The 24,968-nt window shown below is 47.5% G+C and overlaps 1 protein-coding gene across 1 annotated transcript in view; it reads left to right on the forward strand.

The window, feature by feature from the left end:
* Positions 1–24,968, forward strand: part of nbeal2 (neurobeachin-like 2) — a gene marked incomplete in the record, with an annotated part of 127,642 nt that overhangs the window by 49,295 nt on the left and 53,379 nt on the right. Inside the window, 10 exon segments of the mRNA XM_031811792.1 lie at positions 912–1,010; positions 1,226–1,567; positions 5,728–6,056; positions 8,930–9,062; positions 10,717–10,836; positions 14,187–14,517; positions 15,919–16,001; positions 16,794–16,886; positions 17,126–17,303; positions 17,892–18,025. Coding sequence (XP_031667652.1) covers positions 912–1,010; positions 1,226–1,567; positions 5,728–6,056; positions 8,930–9,062; positions 10,717–10,836; positions 14,187–14,517; positions 15,919–16,001; positions 16,794–16,886; positions 17,126–17,303; positions 17,892–18,025 — 1,842 coding nt within the window.

Genomic DNA, 24,968 nt, shown 5'->3' on the forward strand with positions numbered 1-24,968 from the left:
GTGTCTCTGTACATTACTGGCCTGTCTATATTTGTGTGTCTGTACATTACTGGCCTGTCTATATGTGTGTCTCTGTACATTACTGGCCTGTCTATATGTGTGTCTCTGTACATTACTGGCCTGTCTATATTTGTGTCTCTGTACATTACTGGCCTGTCTATATGTGTGTCTCTGTACATTACTGGCCTGTCTATATGTGTGTCTCTGTACATTACTGGCCTGTCTATATGTGTGTCGCTGTACATTACTGGCCTGTCTATATGTGTGTCTCTGTACATTACTGGCCTGTCTATATGTGTGTCTCTGTACATTACTGGCCTGTCTATATTTGTGTCTCTGTACATTACTGGCCTGTCTATATTTGTGTCTCTGTACATTACTGGCCTGTCTATATGTGTGTCTCTGTACATTACTGGCCTGTCTATATTTGTGTCTCTGTACATTACTAGCCTGTCTATATTTGTGTCTCTGTACATTACTGGCCTGTCTATATTTGTGTCTCTGTACATTACTGGCCTGTCTATATTTGTGTCTCTGTACATTACTGGCCTGTCTATATGTGTGTCTCTGTACATTACTGGCCTGTCTATATTTGTGTCTCTGTGCATTACTGGCCTGTCTATATTTGTGTCTCTGTACATTACTGGCCTGTCTATATGTGTGTCTCTGTACATTACTGGCCTGTCTATATTTGTGTCTCTGTACATTACTGGCCTGTCTATATTTGTGTCTCTGTACATTACTGGCCTGTCTATATGTGTGTCTCTGTACATTACTAGCCTGTCTATATGTGTGTCTCTGTACATTACTGGCCTGTCTATATTTGTGTCTCTGTACACTCAGTCTATATTTGTGTCTCTGTACATTACGAGCCTGTCTATATTTGTGTCTTTGTGTTCTTCTCCCTCCAGGAGGTTTTCAAGGAGCGGATTGGCTACTCCCAGCTGTTTGACGTCCTGAAGAGTCAGGGTCAGCCCACTAAACGCCTGCTGCAGGAACTCATGAACATGGTGAGCAGATCGACACTTCCTCACTTCATCTGGTTAAAGGGATACTAATGTAGAGTGTAAAGGGAGAGAATGTCATGTTGTCATGAAGGCCATTAGTCCTTTATTTGTCATCGTTCTGTGGGTTAGATATATTTGGACTTCCACAAAAACCTCTGACTCTCTCACTCCTCTCTCATTGCCTTCCTCTTTTCTCTCCCTCTCCTTCTCTCCACTAGGCGGTGGAAGGGGAACACGCCCACACCCATCACCTGGGTGTCAGTAACGACCAGCCCCTCCTCCTCCTCCTACAGTGGCTGCCTGACCTGGCCCCCCAGAGGGACCTGCAGCTCCTGGTAGCCCAGTGGCTGGCTGCGGTCTGCGGGGGCTCCCTGGCCTGCCGTACGGTGGCTGTGGAGGCCGGCCTGGTGGGGGCTGTGCTCCATGTCCTCTCCCAGCCACAGAGACTGGACCGCCAGTGTGCCGATGGCCTCCTGGGGATGTTACAGGACATGGGGTCTCTCTGTCTGAGGCCTGCTGAGCTGAAGTCTCTGTTGAGGCTGCTCCGACCCCTCGACCAGGTATTTGATTTCAAAATGATGCTCTGTAATGCTTTAATTTGTGTAATCTACAGTGCAATATACAGAGTCATTTACAGAGTCATTTACAGAGTCATATACAGAGTCATTTACAGAGTCATTTACAGAGTCATTTACAGAGTCATTTACAGAGTCATTTACAGAGTCATTTACAGTGCCCTCCGTAATTATTGGGACAGTGAAGCATTTAAAATAATAATAATTGGGCTTTATACTCCAAATATCATACCCCCACCCAAAATACTAACCTCGCCTGTTATTGTAATGGTGAGAGGTTAGCATGTCTTGGGGGTATGATATAAAATGCTAACCTCCCCTGTTATTGTAATGGTGAGAGGTTAGCATGTCTTGGGGGTATGATATAAAATGCTAACCTCCCCTGTTATTGTAATGGTGAGAGGTTAGCATGTCTTGGGGGTATGATATAAAATGCTAACCTCCCCTGTTATTGTAATGGTGAGAGGTTAGCATGTCTTGGGGGTATGATATAAAATGCTAACCTCCCCTGTTATTGTAATGGTGAGAGGTTAGCATGTCTTGGGGGTATGATATAAAATGCTAACCTCCCCTGTTATTGTAATGGTGAGAGGTTAGCACGTCTTGGGGGTATGATATAAAATGCTAACCTCCCCTGTTATTGTAATGGTGAGAGGTTAGCATGTCTTGGGGGTATGATATAAAATGCTAACCTCCCCTGTTATTGTAATGGTGGGAGGTTAGCATGTCTTGGGGGTATGATATAAAATGCTAACCTCCCCTGTTATTGTAATGGTGAGAGGTTAGCATGTCTTGGGGATATGATATAAAATGCTAACCTCCCCTGTTATTGTAATGGTGGGAGGTTAGCATGTCTTGGGGGTATGATATAAAATGCTAACCTCCCCTGTTATTGTAATGGTGAGAGGTTAGCATGTCTTGGGGGTATGATATAAAATGCTAACCTCCCCTGTTATTGTAATGGTGGGAGGTTAGCATGTCTTGGGGGTATGATATAAAATGCTAACCTCCCCTGTTATTGTAATGGTGAGAGGTTAGCATGTCTTGGGGGTATGATATAAAATGCTAACCTCCCCTGTTATTGTAATGGTGGGAGGTTAGCATGTCTTGGGGGTATGATATAAAATGCTAACCTCCCCTGTTATTGTAATGGTGAGAGGTTAGCATGTCTTGGGGGTATGATATAAAATGCTAACCTCCCCTGTTATTGTAATGGTGGGAGGTTAGCATGTCTTGGGGGTATGATATAAAATGCTAACCTCCCCTGTTATTGTAATGGTGGGAGGTTAGCATGTCTTGGGGGTATGATATAAAATGCTAACCTCCCCTGTTATTGTAATGGTGAGAGGTTAGCATGTCTTGGGGGTATGATATAAAATGCTAACCTCCCCTGTTATTGTAATGGTGGGAGGTTAGCATGTCTTGGTGGTATGATATAAAATGCTAACCTCCCCTGTTATTGTAATGGTGGGAGGTTAGCATGTCTTGGGGGTATGATATAAAATGCTAACCTCCCCTGTTATTGTAATGGTGAGAGGTTAGCATGTCTTGGGGGTATGATATAAAATGCTAACCTCCCCTGTTATTGTAATGGTGGGAGGTTAGCATGTCTTGGGGGTATGATATAAAATGCTAACCTCCCCTGTTATTGTAATGGTGAGAGGTTAGCATGTCTTGGGGGTATGATATAAAATGCTAACCTCCCCTGTTATTGTAATGGTGAGAGGTTAGCATGTCTTGGGGGTATGATATAAAATGCTAACCTCCCCTGTTATTGTAATGGTGAGAGGTTAGCATGTCTTGGGGGTATGATATAAAATGCTAACCTCCCCTGTTATTGTAATGGTGAGAGGTTAGCATGTCTTGGGGGTATGATATAAAATGCTAACCTCCCCTGTTATTGTAATGGTGAGAGGTTAGCATGTCTTGGGGGTATGATATAAAATGCTAACCTCCCCTGTTATTGTAATGGTGAGAGGTTAGCACGTCTTGGGGGTATGATATAAAATGCTAACCTCCCCTGTTATTGTAATGGTGAGAGGTTAGCATGTCTTGGGGGTATGATATAAAATGCTAACCTCCCCTGTTATTGTAATGGTGGGAGGTTAGCATGTCTTGGGGGTATGATATAAAATGCTAACCTCCCCTGTTATTGTAATGGTGAGAGGTTAGCATGTCTTGGGGATATGATATAAAATGCTAACCTCCCCTGTTATTGTAATGGTGGGAGGTTAGCATGTCTTGGGGGTATGATATAAAATGCTAACCTCCCCTGTTATTGTAATGGTGAGAGGTTAGCATGTCTTGGGGGTATGATATAAAATGCTAACCTCCCCTGTTATTGTAATGGTGGGAGGTTAGCATGTCTTGGGGGTATGATATAAAATGCTAACCTCCCCTGTTATTGTAATGGTGAGAGGTTAGCATGTCTTGGGGGTATGATATAAAATGCTAACCTCCCCTGTTATTGTAATGGTGGGAGGTTAGCATGTCTTGGGGGTATGATATAAAATGCTAACCTCCCCTGTTATTGTAATGGTGAGAGGTTAGCATGTCTTGGGGGTATGATATAAAATGCTAACCTCCCCTGTTATTGTAATGGTGGGAGGTTAGCATGTCTTGGGGGTATGATATAAAATGCTAACCTCCCCTGTTATTGTAATGGTGGGAGGTTAGCATGTCTTGGGGGTATGATATAAAATGCTAACCTCCCCTGTTATTGTAATGGTGAGAGGTTAGCATGTCTTGGGGGTATGATATAAAATGCTAACCTCCCCTGTTATTGTAATGGTGGGAGGTTAGCATGTCTTGGTGGTATGATATAAAATGCTAACCTCCCCTGTTATTGTAATGGTGGGAGGTTAGCATGTCTTGGGGGTATGATATAAAATGCTAACCTCCCCTGTTATTGTAATGGTGAGAGGTTAGCATGTCTTGGGGGTATGATATAAAATGCTAACCTCCCCTGTTATTGTAATGGTGGGAGGTTAGCATGTCTTGGGGGTATGATATAAAATGCTAACCTCCCCTGTTATTGTAATGGTGAGAGGTTAGCATGTCTTGGGGGTATGATATAAAATGCTAACCTCCCCTGTTATTGTAATGGTGAGAGGTTAGCACGTCTTGGGGGTATGATATAAAATGCTAACCTCCCCTGTTATTGTAATGGTGAGAGGTTAGCATGTCTTGGGGGTATGATATAAAATGCTAAGGAACATTCTATTCTTATTTACAATAAAAATGACTCAACACATTATTTACCACTCATTTCTATTGGGCACAAAATAGTTTTTGTTGTGTTTCAGATTAACAGCAAATACATCCAACAAGTTTGTACAGTCACCAGCTTGATATACTGTAGTCATTGTGTGAAAATGGGACCAAATATTAAACTTCTGACTGCTTTAATACACATAGAAGTCAATTTGACCCAATACTTTTGGTCTCCTAAAAATGGGGGACAATGTATTAAAAAGGGCTGTAATTTCTAAATGGTTTACCCAATATGGATGAAAATACCCTCAAATTAAAGACGACAGTACGCACTTTAACCTCAGTCATTGTTTGATTTCAAAAGAAAAGTGCTTCACTGTCCCAATATTTACAGAAGGCGCTGTAAAACCATTCAGAATCAGAACCTTATTGCCATGCAACAAAAGTTACTAGGAATTTATTTTGGCATTGTACATAGAAGCATCTACATCACCAACCTTAACAATTAACCCAGATTTCACCCCTCCGTCCAGATTTCACCCCTCCGTCCAGATATAACCCCTCCGTCCAGATATAACCCCTCCGTCCAGATATCACCCCTCCGTCCAGATATAACCCCTCCGTCCAGATATAACCTCTCCGTCCAGATATAACCCCTCCGTCCAGATATCACCCATCCGTCCAGATAGTACCCCTCTGTTCAGATTGCACCCCTCCGTCCAGATTGCACCCCTCAGTCCAGATTGCACCCCTCCGTCCAGATATCACCCCTCCGTCCAGATATCACCCATTCGTCCAGATAGCACCCCTCTGTCCAGATAGCACCCCTCTGTTCAGATAGCACCCCTCTGTCTAGATAGCACCCCTCTGTCTAGATAGCACCCTATATACAGCACATGACCACCCTTAGATAAAATTCTCTCCCTTACCAGGGGCAGGACGTGTTGGCAGGGAAGAGGACGGGGACACACCCTTACTGCGCCCGCATCATCCGGGTGCTGGCGGCGATGGCGGCCAGGGAGGGGAGGAACAGCGCCCTGCAGTATTTTGACCTGACCCATCCCCTGGCAGGGATCATGGTGCCCACGGTCCAGCGCTGGCCAGGCAGTGGGTTTTCCTTCCACGCCTGGCTCTGTCTCAACATGGACTTCCCACAATACCACTCAGAGTTCTCCACGCCCAGCACCCGCCCGTCTGCTGGGGCACCAGGGGCGGCGACACGGGGTATGGGCAAAGGTCCCCGCAGGAAACAGCTGTACAGGTACCAGACTGGAGAGATGGGGATACACCTAAGACCACACTACTGCTTGATGTGTGCTGGCCCAATGAGCGAGCCGGTGCTGGCCCAATGAGCGAGCCGGTGCTGGACCAATGAGCGAGTCAGTGCTGGCCCAATGAGCGAGCCGGTGCTGGCCCAATGAGCAAGTCCGGTGCTGGCCCAATAAGAGAGCCGGTGCTGGCCCAATGAGGGCGAAAATCCCCCCACGTCTCTGTTTTCAATATGGGATGTTGCGGTGACCATATTACTGCCACACTGGCAGTCATGAGTCATGAACGCAGTAAAATTCCACGTGACTGTTGAGTCACGGTAATCTCCTCTCATGCACTGTGGTCATGCTTTGTTAGCACCCTACCCACTAACGACCATCAGGTCCTAATGGCCTGGTACTCAGGGCTCTATTGGCACTCCATCAGGTGCTAATGGCCTGGTACTCAGGGCTCTATTGGCACTCCATCAGGTACTAATGGCCTGGTACTCAGGGCTCTATTGTCACTCCATCAGGTCCTAATGGCCTAGTACTCAGGGCTCTATTGGCACTCCATCAGGTCCTAATGGCCTGGTACTCAGGGCTCTATTGTCACTCCATCAGGTCCTAATGGCCTTGTACTCAGGGCTCTATTGGCACTCCATCAGGTGCTAATGGCCTGGTACTCAGGGCTCTATTGACACTCCATCAGGTCCTAATGGTCTGGTACTCAGGGTTCTATTGTCACTCCATCAGGTCCTAATGGCCTGGTACTCAGGGCTCTATTGTTCCCCCATCAGGTCCTACTGGCCTTGTACTCAGGGCTCTACAGTCACTCCATCAGGTCCTAATGGCCTGGTACTCAGGGCTCTACGGTCACTCCATCAGGTCCTAATGGCCTGGTACTCAGGGTTCTATTGTCACTCCATCAGGTCCTAATGGCCTGGTACTCAGGGCTCTATTGTTCCCCCATCAGGTCCTACTGGCCTGGTACTCAGGGCTCTACAGTCACTCCATCAGGTCCTAATGGACTGGTACTCAGGGCTCTACGGTCACTCCATCAGGTCCTAATGGCCTTGTACTCAGGGCTCTATTGTTCCCCCATCAGGTCCTACTGGCCTTGTACTCAGGGCTCTACAGTCACTCCATCAGGTCCTAATGGCCTGGTACTCAGGGCTCTACGGTCACTCCATCAGGTCCTAATGGCCTTGTACTCAGGGCTCTATTGTACCCCCATCAGGTCCTAATGGCCTGGTACTCAGGGCTCTGTTTTCCCTCCATCAGGTCCTAATGGCCTGGTACTCAGGGATCTATTGGCACTCCATCAGGTCCTAATGGCCTGGTACTCAGGGCTCTATTGTACCCCCATCAGGTCCTAATGGCCTGGTACTTAGGGCTCTATTGTCCTTCCATCAGGTCCTAATGGCCGGGTACTCAGGGCTCTATTGTCCCTCCATCAGGTCCTAATGGCCTGGTACTCAGGGCTCTATTGTCCCTCCATCAGGTCCTAATGGCCTGGTACTCAGGGCTCTATTGTTCCCCCATCAGGTCCTAGTGGCCTTGTACTCAGGGCTCTGTTGTCACTCCATCAGGTCCTAATGGCCTGGTACTCAGGGCTCTATTGTCCCTCCATCAGGTCCTAATGGCCTGGTACTCAGGGATCTATTGGCACTCCATCAGGTCCTAATGGCCTGGTACTCAGGGCTCTATTGTCCCTCCATCAGGTCCTAATGGCCTGGTACTCAGGGCTCTATTGTCCCTCCATCAGGTCCTAATGGCCTGGTACTCAGGGCTCTGTTGTCACTCCATCAGGTCCTAATGGCCTGGTACTCAGGGCTCTATTGTCCCTCCATCAGGTCCTAATGGCCTGGTACTCAGGGATCTATTGTCCCTCCATCAGGTCCTAATGGCCTGGTACTCAGGGCTCTATTGTACCCCCATCAGGTCCTAATGGCCTGGTACTCAGGGCTCTATTGTCCCTCCATCAGGTCCTAATGACCTGGTACTCAGGGCTCTATTGTCCCTCCATCAGGTCCTAATGGCCTGGTACTCAGGGCTCTATTGTCCCTCTAACCACTCTGACATCAATCTAAAATCACATCAAACACTTATCATCAAAACATGATCATGCTTTTAAACCTCCCCTCACTGTGATGATCCATTTGAAGAAAGAAGCAGGGTGAAAGCCTGTACATATTAGTAAAGACAAGATTACATTGAGAATAGACTGATGGGTGAATGTTGAGTGTAAAAGTTGCCAAATAACTGTAAATCTAGCATATATAGGACCTATTTCAAATGAGCATTTTTACACTCAACATACCCACCGTGTGCTCACTCGCTCCGGAATGGGGGAAATATCCTTTCTATTTTATTCAGCTAAATTCTATTATATTCTTATTACTATACAATCATCAAATAATGAGACGGGACTTATAGGCATATCTTGTCAGCTAAAGGAACTGGCCTATAGTCTATGTCATGGAGCACAGCCAGATAACATAGCGGAACTCATATTCTGTTCTTCTGAAATCCATTTGATTCACATCATAATGTTTCTTTAGACCTGAATAAACCCTCTATTTATTCTGATGGTGTCTATTACATAGATGTATTATTAGATGTTCCAACCACGTGTGTTTATATGTTCATTACCGGTCAATTACCGTGAGACCAGCAGGCTTTTACATGACAACAACCGTCTGGCAAAATGTCATGACCGCCACAGCCCTCGTTGAAAGCAATATGATTTAAAAGTATGTAACAGGCAGAGTAACTTAATATTGTCACCAGTCATCAGTTGGATCAGATTCAATTCCATTCAATGTTTTATTGATCCCCCCAAGGGGGCAGTTATTGATGTGTTTCCTGTCTCCTTGGTGCCTAGCCTGTTGACAGCCGGTGGTACAGGTTTAGAGGCTTTCTTCACCATGGAGGGAGTGTTGGTGGTGGCTGTCTGCACTAAGAAAGACTACATGGTCGTGTCCCTGCCAGAACACCCTCTAACAGACTGCTGCTGGGTAAGATACACACAGAGATATAGGGACAGAGGATGGGGACCAAATTTCACCCTATTCCCTATACAGTGCACTAGGTTTGACCAGGGTTAAATGTAGTGCACTATATAGAGAATAGGGTGCCATTTGGGTTTATTATGGATCACCATTAGATCCTGCCAAGGCAGTAGCTACTCTTCCTGGGGTTTATTATGGATCCTCATTAGTTCCTGCCAAGGCAGCAGCTACTCTTCCTGGGGTTTATTATGGATCCCCATTAGTTCTTGCCAAGGCAGCAGCTACTCTTCCTGGGGTTTATTATGGATCCCCATTAGTTCCTGCCAAGGCAGCAGATACGCTTCCTGGGGTTTATTATGGATCCCCATTAGTTCCTGCCAAGGCAGCAGATACTCTTCCTGGGGTTTATTATGGATCCCCATTAGTTCCTGCCAAGGCAGCAGCTACTCTTCCTGGGGTTTATTATGGATCCCCATTAGTTCCTGCCAAGGCAGCAGCTACTCTTCCTGGGGTTTATTATGGATCCCCATTAGTTCCTGCCAAGGCAGCAGCTACTCTTCCTGGGGTTTATTATGGATCCCCATTAGTTCCTGCCAAGGCAGCAGATACTCTTCCTGGGGTTTATTATGGATCCCCATTAGTTCCTGCCAAGGCAGCAGCTACTCTTCCTGGGGTTTATTATGGATCCCCATTAGTTCCTGCCAAGGCAGCAGATACGCTTCCTGGGGTTTATTATGGATCCCCATTAGTTCCTGCCAAGGCAGCAGATACGCTTCCTGGGGTTTATTATGGATCCCCATTAGTTCCTGCCAAGGCAGCAGATACTCTTCCTGGGGTTTATTATGGATCCCCATTAGTTCCTGCCAAGGCAGCAGCTACTCTTCCTGGGGTTTATTATGGATCCCCATTAGTTCCTGCCAAGGCAGCAGATACTCTTCCTGGGGTTTATTATGGATCCCCATTAGTTCCTGCCAAGGCAGCAGATACTCTTCCTGGGGTTTATTATGGATCCCCATTAGTTCCTGCCAAGGCAGCAGCTACTCTTCCTGGGGTCGAGCAACATGAAGACAGTTATATACAATTTAAAACATGACATGACATTTCGTAACACTTTTCACAACACATTAAGTGTGTTTCCTCAGGCCACTACTCTCAGACCACTACTCCATTCGGGATGCAATCAGAGATCGAGACACAGCCTCTCAATTACGGAGTTGTTTCCCCATCTTATCTGACAGGCCTGATGTAAGCTGGGATCAGCCAGTTAGCTGCTGTGCCATCTGTTCACTACAGCTGTGTTGTTACTCTAATGAATGATCATCGTCAGAGACTGTTTAATAATGGATGTTTAACTAGTTCAAGACACACTCATGTTTCTAGATTCTGGAGAAAGCACAATAATCTAGCAGGCATACCTTGCATAGAAGTCATATTTTACCTGCAATATATTGAGTAAAGAGTATTTTCTCTTCTCTTCTCTCTCTCTCTCTTCTTCTTCTCGCTCTCTCTCTTCTCGCTCTCTCTCTTCCTCCTCTCGCTCTCTCCTCCTCCCTCTCTCTCCTGCTCTCTCTCTTCTCGCTCTCCTCTCTCGCTCTCTCTCTACTTGATCTCTCTCTCCTCCTCTCTCTTTTCCCTCTCGCTCTCTCTCTTCTCCCCACAGCACTCTGTGGATATAGTCCATATTCCCGGCCGCCGTCCCTTCGGTCAGAATCTGGTCACCATCTACATCGATGGAGAACAGCGCAAGACAGCCCAGCTCCGATTCCCCTCGCTCAATGAGGTGAGAGACTGAGACAATGGGGTGAAGGACATTACTAAATTGGGAAAGCAAAATATGTCTGATTAGGACAAAATATGTCTGGATTAGGACATAGGCTGAGAGCAAAGTGCCAAAGACAGACATAGAAAATGGAAAGACAATTGTTTATGATCCTCAGTTGTCTCTTGTTGTTTGATTACATACAAATAAAAAAACATTTGACATCTGATCTGTTTTCATGGTAACTGTTGAAACCTGAGGTCTTGCTGGGTCCATTACGGCCGCATTAGCCATCCTGGGTCCATTAGCCATCCTGGGTCCATTAGCCATCCTGGGTCCATTACGGCTGCATTAGCCATCCTGGGTCCATTACGGCCGCATTAGCCATCCTGGGTCCATTAGCCATCCTGGGTCCATTAGCCATCCTGGGTCCATTAGCCATCCTGGGTCCATTAGCCATCCTGGGTCCATTAGCCATCCTGGGTCCATTACGGCCGCATTAGCCATCCTGGGTCCATTAGCCATCCTGGGTCCATTAGCCATCCTGGGTCCATTAGCCATCCTGGGTCCATTACGGCCGCATTAGCCATCCTGGGTCCATTAGCCATCCTGGGTCCATTAGCCATCCTGGGTCCATTAGCCATCCTGGGTCCATTAGCCATCCTGGGTCCATTAGCCATCCTGGGTCCATTACGGCCGCATTAGCCATCCTGGGTCCATTACGGCCGCATTAGCCATCCTGGGTCCATTAGCCATCCTGGGTCCATTAGCCATCCTGGGTCCATTAACCATCCTGGGTCCATTAGCCATCTTGGGTCCATTAGCCATCTTGGGTCCATTAGCCATCCTGGGTCCATTAGCCATCCTGGGTCCATTAGCCATCCTGGGTCCATTAGCCATCCTGGGTCCATTAGCCATCTTGGGTCCATTAGCCATCCTGGGTCCATTAGCCATCTTGGGTCCATTACGGCTGCATTAGCCATCCTGGGTCCATTAGCCATCTTGGGTCCATTACGGCTGCATTAGCCATCCTGGGTTCATTAGCCATCCTGGGTCCATTACGGCTGCATTAGCCATCCTGGGTCCATTAACCATCCTGGGTCCATTACGGCTGCATTAGCCATCCTGGGTCCATTAACCATCCTGGGTCCATTACGGCTGCATTAGCCATCCTGGGTCCATTAACCATCCTGGGTCCATTAACCATCCTGGGTCCATTAACCATCCTGGGTTCATTAGCCATCCTGGGTCCATTACGGCTGCATTAGCCATCCTGGGTCCATTACGGCTGCATTAGCCAATTTACTATCATAGGTCTACTGATCTTTAGGTAGGTAACAATTTACTAGCATAGGTCTACTGATCTTTAGGTAGGTAACAATTTACTAGCATAGGTCTACTGATATTTAGGTAGGTAACAATTTACTAGCAAAGGTCTACTGATCTTTAGGTAGGTAACAATTTACTATCATAGGTCTACTGATATTTAGGTAGGTAACAATTTACTAGCATAGGTATACTGATCTTTAGGTAGGTAACAATTTACTAGCATAGGTCTACTGATCTTTAGGTAGGTAACAATTTACTAGCATAGGTATACTGATATTTAGGTAGGTAACAATTTACTAGCATAGGTATACTGATCTTTAGGTAGGTAACAATTTACTAGCATAGGTCTACTGATCTTTAGGTAGGTAACAATTTACTATCATAGGTCTACTGATCTTTAGGTAGGTAACAATTGCTTGACATTTATCATTTCTAAAGTTTGCATTTGGAATGTTGTTGTTATGAATTTTTACTGTGGTGAAGACACACCATAGGAGTGGAGAGGGATTGTTGGTACGTCTCTTGTTGGTACGTCTCTTGTTGGTACGTGTCCTGTTGGTACGTGTCCTGTTGGTACGTCTCTTGTTGGTACGTCTCTTGTTGGTACGTGTCTTGTTGGTACGTGTCTTGTTGGTACGTCTCTTGTTGTTACGTCTCTTGTTGGTACGTGTCTTGTTGGTACGTCTCTTGTTGGTACATGTCTTGTTGGTACGTCTCTTGTTGGTACGTGTCTTGTTGGTACGTGTCTTGTTGGTACGTCTCTTGTTGGTACGTGTCTTGTTGGTACGTCTCTTGTTGGTACGTCTCTTGTTGGTACGTGTCTTGTTGGTACGTCTCTTGTTGGTACGTGTCTTGTTGGTACGTGTCTTGTTGGTACGTCTCTTGTTGGTACGTGTCTTGTTGGTACGTGTCTTGTTGGTACGTCTATTGTCGGTACATGTTGTGTTGGTACGCCTCTTGTTGGTACATGTCTTGTCGGTACGTCTCTTGTTGGTACATGTATTGTCGGTACATGTCTTGTTGGTACGTCTCATGTTGGCACATGTCTTGTTGGTACGTCTCTTGTTGGTACGTCTCTTGTTGGTACGTCTCTTTTTGGTACGTCTCTTGTTGGTACGTCTCTTGTTGGTACGTGTCTTGTTGGTACATGTCTTGTTGGTACGTCTCTTGTTGGTACGTCTCTTGTTGGTACGTCTCTTGTTGGTACATGTCTTGTTGATACGTCTCTTGTTGGTACATGTCTTGTTGGTACATGTCTTGTTGGTACGTGTCTTGTTGGTATGTCTCTTGTTGGTACGTCTCTTGTTGGTACGTCTCTTGTTGGTACGTCTCTTGTTGGTACATGTCTTGTTGGTACGTGTCTTGTTGGTACGTCTCTTGTTGGTACATGTCTTGTTGGTACGTGTCTTGTTGGTACGTGTCTTGTTGGTACGTGTCTTGTTGGTACGTGTCTTGTTGGTACATGTCTTGTTGGTACGTGTCTTGTTGGTACATGTCTTGTTGGTACATGTCTTGTTGGTACATGTCTTGTTGGTACGTCTCTTGTTGGCACATGTCTTGTTGGTACGTGCCTTGTTGGTACGTGTCTTGTTGGTACGTGTCTTGTTGGTACATGTCTTGTTGGTACGTCTATTGTTGGTACGTCTCTTGTTGGTACATGTCTTGTTGGTACGTCTCTTGTTGGTACATGTCTTGTTGGTACGTGTCTTGTTGGTACATGTCTTGTTGGTACATGTCCTGTTGGTACGTCTCTTGTTGGTACATCTCTTGTCGGTACGTGTCTTGTTGATACATGTCTTGTTGGTACATCTCTTGTCGGTACGTGTCTTGTTGATACGTGTCTTGTTGGTACGTGTCTTGTTGGTACATCCTACTGGGTCTGACTGGGTGGATAGCTAACAGAAACACTACTATCTTGTCTAACTTTATCATCCCTCCCTCCCTCCCTACACCCTCCTTTCTTATTCACTCCCTACTCCCTCCCTCCTCCCTTCCTACTTCCTCTCCCCTACTCCCTCCCTCCCTACTCCCTCCCCCTGTAGCCTTTCACCTCCTGTTGTATTGGCTCAGCAGGCCACCGTACCACCACCACCACCACCTCCCCCACCCTGCCTCCCCCCTCCCTCCACCCAGCAGAGATGGGCTTCCCCGCCCACGCTCCCCCCATCACCCGCTCCCAGTCCTTCCCAGCCTCCTTTGCGGCAGGCCGCTGGGGGCCTGGGCCCCTGCGTGACGCTCCCGTCCACACCATCCCCGCCGGGCTGCAGGACACGGAGTGGGGCACGCCCACCTCACTGGACGGGCTCCTGGGGACCGCCTTCATCTGTCATGAGGCCCTGCAACCAGCGCACACCAAGGCCCTATACACTGCTGGTACACACACACACACCAAGGCCCTATACACTGCTGGTACACACACACACACCAAGGCCCTATACACTGCTGGTACACACACACACCAAGGCCCTAGACACTGCTGGTACACACACACACCAAGGCCCTATACACTGCTGGTACACACACACACATCAAGGCCCTATACACTGCTGGTACACACACACACCAAGGCCCTATACACTGCTGGTACACACACACACACCAAGGCCCTATACACTGCTGGTACACACACACACACACCAAGGCCCTATACACTGCTGGTACACACACACACACCAAGGCCCTATACACTGCTGGTACACACACCAAGGCCCTAGACACTGCTGGTACACACACACACCAAGGCCCTAGACACTGCTGGTACACACACACACCAAGGCCCTATACACTGCTGGTACACACACACACCAAGGCCCTATACACTGCTGGTACACACACACACCAAGGCCCTCTACACTGCTGGTACACACACACACCAAGGCCCTAGACACTGCTGGTACACACACACACCAAGGACCTAGACACTGCTGATACACACACACACACACACTAAGGCCCTAGACACTGCTGGTACACACACACACACCAAGGACCTAGACACTGCTGGTACACACACACCAAGGTCCTAGACACTGCTGGTACACACACACACACCAAGGCCCTAGATACTGCTGGTACACACACACACCAAGGCCCTAGACACTGCTGGTACACACACACACCAAGGACCTAGACACTGCTGATACACACACACACACACACACTAAGGCCCTAGACACTGCTGGTACACACACACACCAAGGACCTAGACACTGCTGGTACACACACACACCAAGGCCCTAGACACTGCTGGTACACACACACACCAAGGCCCTAGACACTGCTGGTACACACACACACGAAGGCCCTCTACACTGCTGGTACACACACACACCAAGGCCCTATACACTGCTGGTACACACACACACCAAGGCCCTCTACACTGCTGGTAGGATTAGGACTTACTTTATTGTTCTGAGGGGTAATTGGTCTGAACATTAAAAAGTGCTGCTGCTTTCACATAGAATATCACATCATTATACAGCATCAATCATATAAGCACCCCTCTTCCCATCCGCACAAGGCTGTGACTTGGTGGTCAGTTCCACATGGTTTAAGGCCTACTGGCCAGACTCCAGTTGTTGTCTTCGACCCTCTTCTACATCTGTCTACCCTACTAGTTAGTTGTGTTATTTACAGGGGGACCAAACATTGTATACAGTACACACGGTACACACACTAGCTAGGCCACACACACTAGGGCTATACATTCTGCAGGTATCTACACACACCCAACACACTATATATAGTAACCTTGTAACCCTCCCTCCCTCCCAGGCCCCAACCATGTGTCCCTGTTCAAGGCAGATGGAGAGCTGTCAGACCTCAACAGTAAACTGCTTCTCTACTACACTCCTCAGGTGGGTGGCTCACTCACAGGCTCCTCCCTGAACACAGTTACAATGTTACATAGTTACAATGTACTAAAAACAGGTAGTAACGCTGTAGTAACAACAGGTAGTAAGTAATGATGTAGCAACAACGGGTAGTAACGCTGTAGTAACAACGGGTAGTAACGCTGTAGCAACAACGGGTAGTAACGCTGTAGTAACAACAGGTAGTAACGCTGTAGCAACAACGGGTAGTAACGCTGTAGCAACAACGGGTAAAAACGCTGTAGCAACAACAGGTAGTAACGCTGTAGCAACAACGGGTAGTAACGCTGTAGTAACAACGGGTAGTAATGCTGTAGCAACAACGGGTAGTAACGCTGTAGCAACAACGGGTAGTAACACTGTAGTAACAACAGGTAGTAACGCTGTAGTAACAACAGGTAGTAATGCTGTAGTAACAACGGGTAGTAATGCTGTAGTAACAATGGGTAGTAGGTAACGCTGTAGCAACAACGGGTAGTAACGTTGTAGTAACAACGGGTAGTAATGCTGTAGCAACAATGGGTAGTAATGCTGTAGTAACAACAGGTAGTAACGCTGTAGTAACAACAGGTAGTAATGCTGTGGTAACAATGGGTAGTAACGCTGTAGTAACAACAGGTAGTAACGCTGTAGTAACAACGGGTAGTAACACTGTAGTAACAACGGGTAGTAACACTGTAGCAATACCGGGTAGTAATGCTGTAGCAACAACGGGTAGTAATGCTGTAGCAACAACGGGTAGTAACGCTGTCATTAAAACACTTGTATTTGTCTCAGGCCTTCAAGAGTCAGATCTGTGTGGACCTGTCCCCTAACCACCAGTATGATGGCAGACTGACAGGCCACAGGGTGGTGAACTGGGACATCAAGGTGTGTTGCTATTCATTCTCCCTCCAACAGTTGCTACTGTCTTTGTTAACCGAGAGCTCTGTAAACTAGTTGGACCTGGCAACATCACTGTGCTTGGGTGAGGGTTCCTCGAGTGACAAGACTGTGACTGTGTGTATGTCTCTGTGTCTGACTGTGTGTATGTCTCTGTGTCTGACTGTGTATGTCTCTGTGTCTGACTGTGTGTATGTATGTTTGTCTCTGTGTGTGTATCCCTGTAGGATGTGTTGAACACAGTGGGGGGCATGGGGGTTCTACTGCCCCTCCTGGAACAGGTGTGTGAGCCAGAGCAGGCGGAGGGAGGAGGTCAGGAGACGTCAGACCTGCTGGGACCAGAACTAACCTGTAGCTCCTCCCGGGGGCCTGTCGGCATGCTGCTGCCACTGGGCCAGTCCTCCGGTCAGTAGCCTGTACAGGGGCCAGTGTGTGTTTGTACAGCTGTATGTGATAATAGAGAGACAGATATATTATACTGTATTATCAACTGGGGTGTTCCAGCCCTGAATGCTAATTGGCTGAAACAGCATTTCAGCCATGTGTATATCACACAATATACCCACAGGTATACTTGTTTACTGCTCTAATTACATTGGTAACCAGTTTATAATAGCAGTAAGGCACCTCAGGGGGTTTGTGGTATATTGCCAATATACCACTGCTAAGGGCCGTGTTGCATTGTGTCTAAGAACAGCCCTTAGCCGTGGTATATTGGCCTTATATCACACCCCCTCGGGCCTTATTACTTAATTGACATACTTTGCATGGTCAGTGGGTGTTAAAGAGCTACGTTACTGGGAATACTGATTGAATTTAGTAGTTTGGACATTTTGATTTTGGAAATGGTGCTCCGTGAACACTGATGAAGCGCTATCGTACTCAACAGGCTTATTTTACATCAATGTGTGTGTGTGTGTGTGTGTGTGTGTGTGTGTGTGTGTGTGTGTGTGTGTGTGTGTGTGTGTGTGTGTGTGTGTGTGTGTGTGTCAGATGGTCGGCTGGAGAGGAACAGTGTAGCAGCCTTCCTGCTGATGGTGAAGAATCTGATTCGTCATCACCCTGTCAACCAGGAGAGCCTACTGAACTGCCACGGACCCAGCATTATAGGAGCCATGCTCACTAAGGTACTGGCCCATTATAGGAGCCATGTTTACTAGGGTACTGGCCCATTATAGGAGCCATGTTCACTAGGGTACTGGCCCATTATAGGAGCCATGCTCACTAATGTACTGGCCCATTATAGGAGCCATGTTTACTAGGGTACTGGCCCATTATAGGAGCCATGCTCAATAAGGTACTGGCCCATTATAGGAGCCATGCTCACTAAGGTACTGGCCCATTATAGGAGCCATGTTTACTAGGGTACTGGCCCATTATAGGAGCCATGCTCAATAAGGTACTGGCCCATTATAGGAGCCATGCTCACTAAGGTACTGGCCCATTATAGGAGCCATGCTCAATAAGGTACTGGCCCATTATAGGAGCCATGCTCACTAAGGTACTGGCCCATTTATAGGAGCCATGCTCAATAAGGTACTGGCCCATTATAGGAGCCATGCTCACTAAGGTACTGGCCCATTATAGGAGCCATGCTCAATAAGGTACTGGCCCATTATAGGAGCCATGCTCACTAAGGTACTGGCCCATTATAGGAGCCATGCTCACTAGGGTACTGGCCCGTTATAGGAGCCATGCTCACTAAGGTACTGGCCCGTTATAGAAGCCATGCTCACTAAGGTACTGGCCCATTATAGGAGCCATGCTCACTAAGGTACTGGCCCATTATAAGAGCCATCCTCACTAAGGTACTGGCCCGTTATAGGAGCCATGTTCACTAAGGTACTGGCCTGTTATAGGAGCCATGCTCACTAAGGTACTGGCCCATTATAGGAGCCATGCTCACTAAGGTACTGGCCCGTTATAGGAGCCATGTTCACTAAGGTACTGGCCCATTATCGAAGCCATTTTCACGAGGATACTGGCCCATTATAAAAGCTATGCTCACTAAGGTACTGGCCCATTATAGGAGCCATGTTCACTAGGGTATTGGCCCATTATAGGAGCCATGTTCACTAGAATACTGGCCCATTTATAGGAGCCATGTTCACTAGGGTACTGGCCCAATATAGGAGCCAGGTTCACTAGGGTACTGGCCCATTATAGGAGCCATGTTCACTAGGGTACTGGCCCATTATAGGAGCCACGTTCACTAGGGTACTGGCCCATTATAGGAGTCACGTTCAATAGGGTACTGGCCCATTATAGGAGCCATGTTCACTAGGGTACTGGCCCATTATAGGAGCCATGTTCACTAGGGTACTGGCCCATTATAGGAGCCATGTTCACTAGGGTACTGGCCCATTATAGGAGCCATGCTCAATAAGGTACTGGCCCATTATAGGAGCCATGCTCACTAGGGCACTGGCCCGTTATGGGAGCCATGTTCACTAGGGTACTGGCCCGTTATGGGAGCCATGTTCACTAGGGTACTGGCCCGTTATGGGAGCCATGTTCACTAGGGTACTGGCCCGTTATGGGAGCCATGTTCACTAGGGTACTGGCCCGTTATAGCAGCCATGCTCACTAAGGTACTGGCCCATTATAAGAGCCATGCTCACTAAGGTACTGGCCCGTTATAGGAGCCATGTTCACTAAGGTACTGGCCTGTTATAGGAGCCATGCTCACTAAGGTACTGGCCCATTATAGGAGCCATGCTCACTAAGGTACTGGCCCGTTATAGGAGCCATGTTCACTAAGGTACTGGCCCATTATCGAAGCCATTTTCACGAGGATACTGGCCCATTATAAAAGCTATGCTCACTAAGGTACTGGCCCATTATAGGAGCCATGTTCACTAGGGTATTGGCCCATTATAGGAGCCATGTTCACTAGAATACTGGCCCATTTATAGGAGCCATGTTCACTAGGGTACTGGCCCAATATAGGAGCCAGGTTCACTAGGGTACTGGCCCATTATAGGAGCCATGTTCACTAGGGTACTGGCCCATTATAGGAGCCACGTTCACTAGGGTACTGGCCCATTATAGGAGTCACGTTCAATAGGGTACTGGCCCATTATAGGAGCCATGTTCACTAGGGTACTGGCCCATTATAGGAGCCATGTTCACTAGGGTACTGGCCCGTTATGGGAGCCATGTTCACTAGGGTACTGGCCCATTATGGGAGCCATGTTCACTAGGGTACTGGCCCGTTATGGGAGCCATGTTCACTAGGGTACTGGCCCATTATAGGAGCCATGTTCACTAGGGTACTGGCCCATTATAGGAGCCATGTTAACTAGGGTACTGGCCCATTATAGGAGCCATTTTCACTAGGGCACTGGCCCGTTATGGGAGCCATGTTCACTAGGGTACTGGCCCGTTATGGGAGCCATGTTCACTAGGGTACTGGCCCGTTATGGGAGCCATGTTCACTAGGGTACTGGCCCATTATGGGAGCCATGTTCACTAGGGTACTGGCCCGTTATAGCAGCCATGTTCACTAGGGTACTGGCCTGTTATGGGAGCCATGTTCACTAGGGTACTGGCCCGTTATGGGAGCCATGTTCACTAGGGTACTGGCCCGTTATGGGAGCCATGTTCACTAGGGTACTGTACCATTATAGGAGCCATGTTCACTAGGGTACTGGCCAGTTATAGGAGCCATGTTCACTAGGGTACTGGCCCGTTATAGGAGCCATGTTCACTAGGGTACTGGCCCGTTATAGGAGCCATGTTCACTAGGGTACTGGCCCGTTATAGGAGCCATGTTCACTAGGGTTCTGGCCCGTTATAGGAGCCATGTTCACTAGGGTACTGGCCCGTTATAGGAGCCATGTTCACTAGAGTACTGGCCCGTTATAGGAGCCACGTTCACTAGGGTACTGGCCCATTATAGGAGTCACGTTCACTAGGGTACTGGCCCAATATAGGAGCCATGTTCACTAGGGTACTGGCCCATTATAGGAGCCATGTTCACTAGGGTACTGGCCCGTTATGGAAGCCATGTTTACTAGGGTACTGGCCCGTTATGGGAGCCATGTTCACTAGGGTACTGGCCCGTTATGGGAGCCATGTTCACTAGGGTACTGGCCCGTTATAGGAGCCATGTTCACTAGGTTACTGGCCCGTTATGGGAGCCATGTTCACTAGGGTACTGGCCCAATATAGGAGCCATGTTCACTAGGGTACTGGCCCATTATAGGAGCCATGTTCACTAGGGTACTGGCCCGTTATGGAAGCCATGTTTACTAGGGTACTGGCCCGTTATGGGAGCCATGTTCACTAGGGTACTGGCCCGTTATGGGAGCCATGTTCACTAGGGTACTGGCCCGTTATGGGAGCCATGTTCACTAGGGTACTGTACCGTTATAGGAGCCATGTTCACTAGGGTACTGGCCCGTTATAGGAGTCATGTTCACTAGGGTACTGGCCCATTATAGGAGCGATGCTCACTAGGGTACTGGCCCATTATAGGAGCCATGCTCACTAGGGTTCTGGCCCGTTATGGGAGCCATGTTCACTAGGGTACTGGCCCGTTATAGGAGCCATGTTCACTAGAGTACTGGCCCGTTATAGGAGCCATGTTCACTAGGGTACTGGCCCGTTATAGGAGCCATGTTCACTAGGGTACTGGCCCGTTATAGGAGCCATGCTCACTAGGGTTCTGGCCAGCTAAAACCTGGGTCATGTTATTGTGTGTAGATGTGTATCCATAGTAGCTAATGTCCAGACCAGAGCCATCATCATACAGTACTGTAGTAGCTAATGTCCAGACCAGAGCCATCATCATCCTACAGTACTGTAGTAGCTAATGACCAGACCAGAGCCATCATCACCCTACAGTACTGTAGTAGCTAATGACCAGACCAGAGCGTCATCATCCTACAGTACTGTAGTAGCTAATGTCCAGACCAGAGCATCATCATCCTACAGTACTGTAGTAGCTAATGTCCAGACCAGAGCATCATCATCCTACAGTACTGTAGTAGCTAATGACCAGACCAGAGCCATCATCATCATCCTGTGGTACTGTAGTGGCTAATGTCCAGACCAGAGCCATCATCCTACAGTACTGTAGTAGCTAATGACCAGACCAGAGCCATCATCATCATCCTACAGTACTGTAGTAGCTAATGACCAGACCAGAGCCATCATCATCCTACGGTACTATAGTAGCTAATGACCAAAGCCATCATCATCCTACAGTACTGTAGTAGCTAATGACCAGACCAGAGCCATCATCATCCTACAGTACTGTAGTAGCTAATGACCAGACCAGAGCATCATCATCCTACAGTACTGTAGTGGCTAATGACCAGACCAGAGCATCATCATCATCCTATGGTACTGTAGTAGCTAATGACCAGACCAGAACTATCATCATCCTACAGTACTGTAGTGGCTAATGACCAGACCAGAGCCATCATCCTACAGTACTGTAGTGGCTAATGACCAGACCAGAGCCATCATCACCCTACAGTACTGTAGTAGCTAATGACCAAAGCCATCATCATCCTACAGTGCATTCCAGAGGAGGTTTCTAGGAGCGTAGAGGAAGGGGGGCTGGTGGTGTGACAGGATATGAGGGTATATATGACTGCTGGGCTGAGCATCCTGTTAGGAAACCCTGCTCTAACGATTCCACACAATTACCCCTACACACACACACACACACACACACACACACACACACACACACACGTATGCTTGCACACGCATGCACTCGCAGACACACATACAAACACAACACACACACACGACCCCCTCACACACACACACACACACAATGTCACACTGACTCACACACTCACACCCCTCACACACACACCCCTCATACACACACAGTGACTCCCAGTCATAGTACCACACTGACACACACCATGTCACGTTGAGAGGGACTTCCTCAACGACAGACAGTTTTACCCGACTTAGTCATTTGACCTTGGTTCCTCTGACTCTCCCTACAGTAGGACAGATAAACAGTACAGACACACCTTGGTTCCTCTGATTGTCCCTACAGTAGGACAGATAAACAGTACAGACACACCTTGGTTCCTCTGATTGTCCCTACAGTAGGACAGATAAACAGTACAGACACACCTTGGTTCCTCTGATTCTCCCTACAGTAGGACAGATAAACAGTACAGACACACCTTGGTTCCTCTGATTCTCCCTACAGTAGGACAGATAAACAGTACAGACACACCTTGGTTCCTCTGATTCTCCCTACAGTAGGACAGATAAACAGTACAGACACACCTTGGTTCCTCTGATTGTCCCTACAGTAGGACAGATAAACAGTACAGACACACCTTGGTTCCTCTGATTGTCCCTACAGTAGGACAGATAAACAGTACAGACACACCTTGGTTCCTCTGATTGTCCCTACAGTAGGACAGAGAAACAGTACAGACACACCTTGGTTCCTCTGATTCTCCCTACAGTAGGACAGAGAAACAGTACAGACACACCTTGGTTCCTCTGATTGTCCCTACAGTAGGACAGATAAACAGTACAGACACACCTTGGTTCCTCTGATTGTCCCTACAGTAGGACAGATAAACAGTACAGACACACCTTGGTTCCTCTGATTGTCCCTACAGTAGGACAGATAAACAGTACAGACACACTTTGGTTCCTCTGATTCTCCCTACAGTAGGACAGATAAACAGAACAGACACACCTTGGTTCCTCTGATTGTCCCTACAGTAGGACAGATAAACAGTACAGACACACCTTGGTTCCTCTGATTCTCCCTACAGTAGGACAGATAAACAGTACAGACACACCTTGGTACCTCTGATTGTCCCTACAGTAGGACAGATCAACAGTACAGACACACCTTGGTTCCTCTGATTGTCCCTACAGTAGGACAGATAAACAGTACAGACACACCTTGGTTCCTCTGATTGTCCCTACAGTAGGACAGATAAACAGAACAAACACACCTTGGTTCCTCTGATTGTCCCTACAGTAGAACATATAAACAGTACAGACACAACCTTGGTTCCTCTGATTGTCCCTACAGTAGGACAGATAAACAGTACAGACACACCTTGGTACCTCTGATTGTCCCTACAGTAGGACAGATAAACAGTACAGACACACCTTGGTTCCTCTGATTGTCCCTACAGTAGGACAGATAAACAGTACAGACGCACCTTGGTTCCTCTGATTCTCCCTACAGTAGGACAGATAACAGTACAGACACACCTTGGTTCCTCTGATTGTCCCTACAGTAGGACAGATAAACAGTACAGACACACCTTGGTTCCTCTGATTGTCCCTACAGTAGGACAGATAAACAGTACAGACACACCTTGGTTCCTCTGATTGTCCCTACAGTAGGACAGATAAACAGTACAGACACACCTTGGTACCTCTGATTGTCCCTACAGTAGGACAGATAAACAGTACAGACGCACCTTGGTTCCTCTGATTCTCCCTACAGTAGGACAGATAAACAGTACAGACACACCTTGGTTCCTCTGATTGTCCCTACAGTAGGACAGAGAAACAGTACAGACACACCTTGGTTCCTCTGATTGTCCCTACAGTAGGACAGATAAACAGTACAGACACACCTTGGTTCCTCTGATTGTCCCTACAGTAGGACAGATAAACAGTACAGACACACCTTGGTTCCTCTGATTGTCCCTACAGTAGGACAGATAAACAGTACAGACACACCTTGGTACCTCTGATTGTCCCTACAGTAGGACAGATAAACAGTACAGACGCACCTTGGTTCCTCTGATTCTCCCTACAGTAGGACAGATAAACAGTACAGACACACCTTGGTTCCTCTGATTGTCCCTACAGTAGGACAGAGAAACAGTACAGACACACCTTGGTTCCTCTGATTGTCCCTACAGTAGGACAGATAAACAGAACAAACACTTGTACATCTTGTCTCCCTTTTTAATCTTGACTCTTGTCGTGTTTACATGGAGCATGTTAGAGAAACACATTTCTGCGAAAGTAGTCACTCATCTCTCTCCTGTCTCTCTCTCCTCGCTCTCTCTCTCTCTCTCTCTCTCTCTCTCTCTCCCTCCCTCCCCTGTC

Source organism: Oncorhynchus kisutch, unplaced genomic scaffold (genome assembly GCF_002021735.2).
Source record: "Oncorhynchus kisutch isolate 150728-3 unplaced genomic scaffold, Okis_V2 Okis02a-Okis13b_hom, whole genome shotgun sequence".
NCBI classification, from domain to species: Eukaryota; Metazoa; Chordata; class Actinopteri; order Salmoniformes; family Salmonidae; genus Oncorhynchus; species Oncorhynchus kisutch.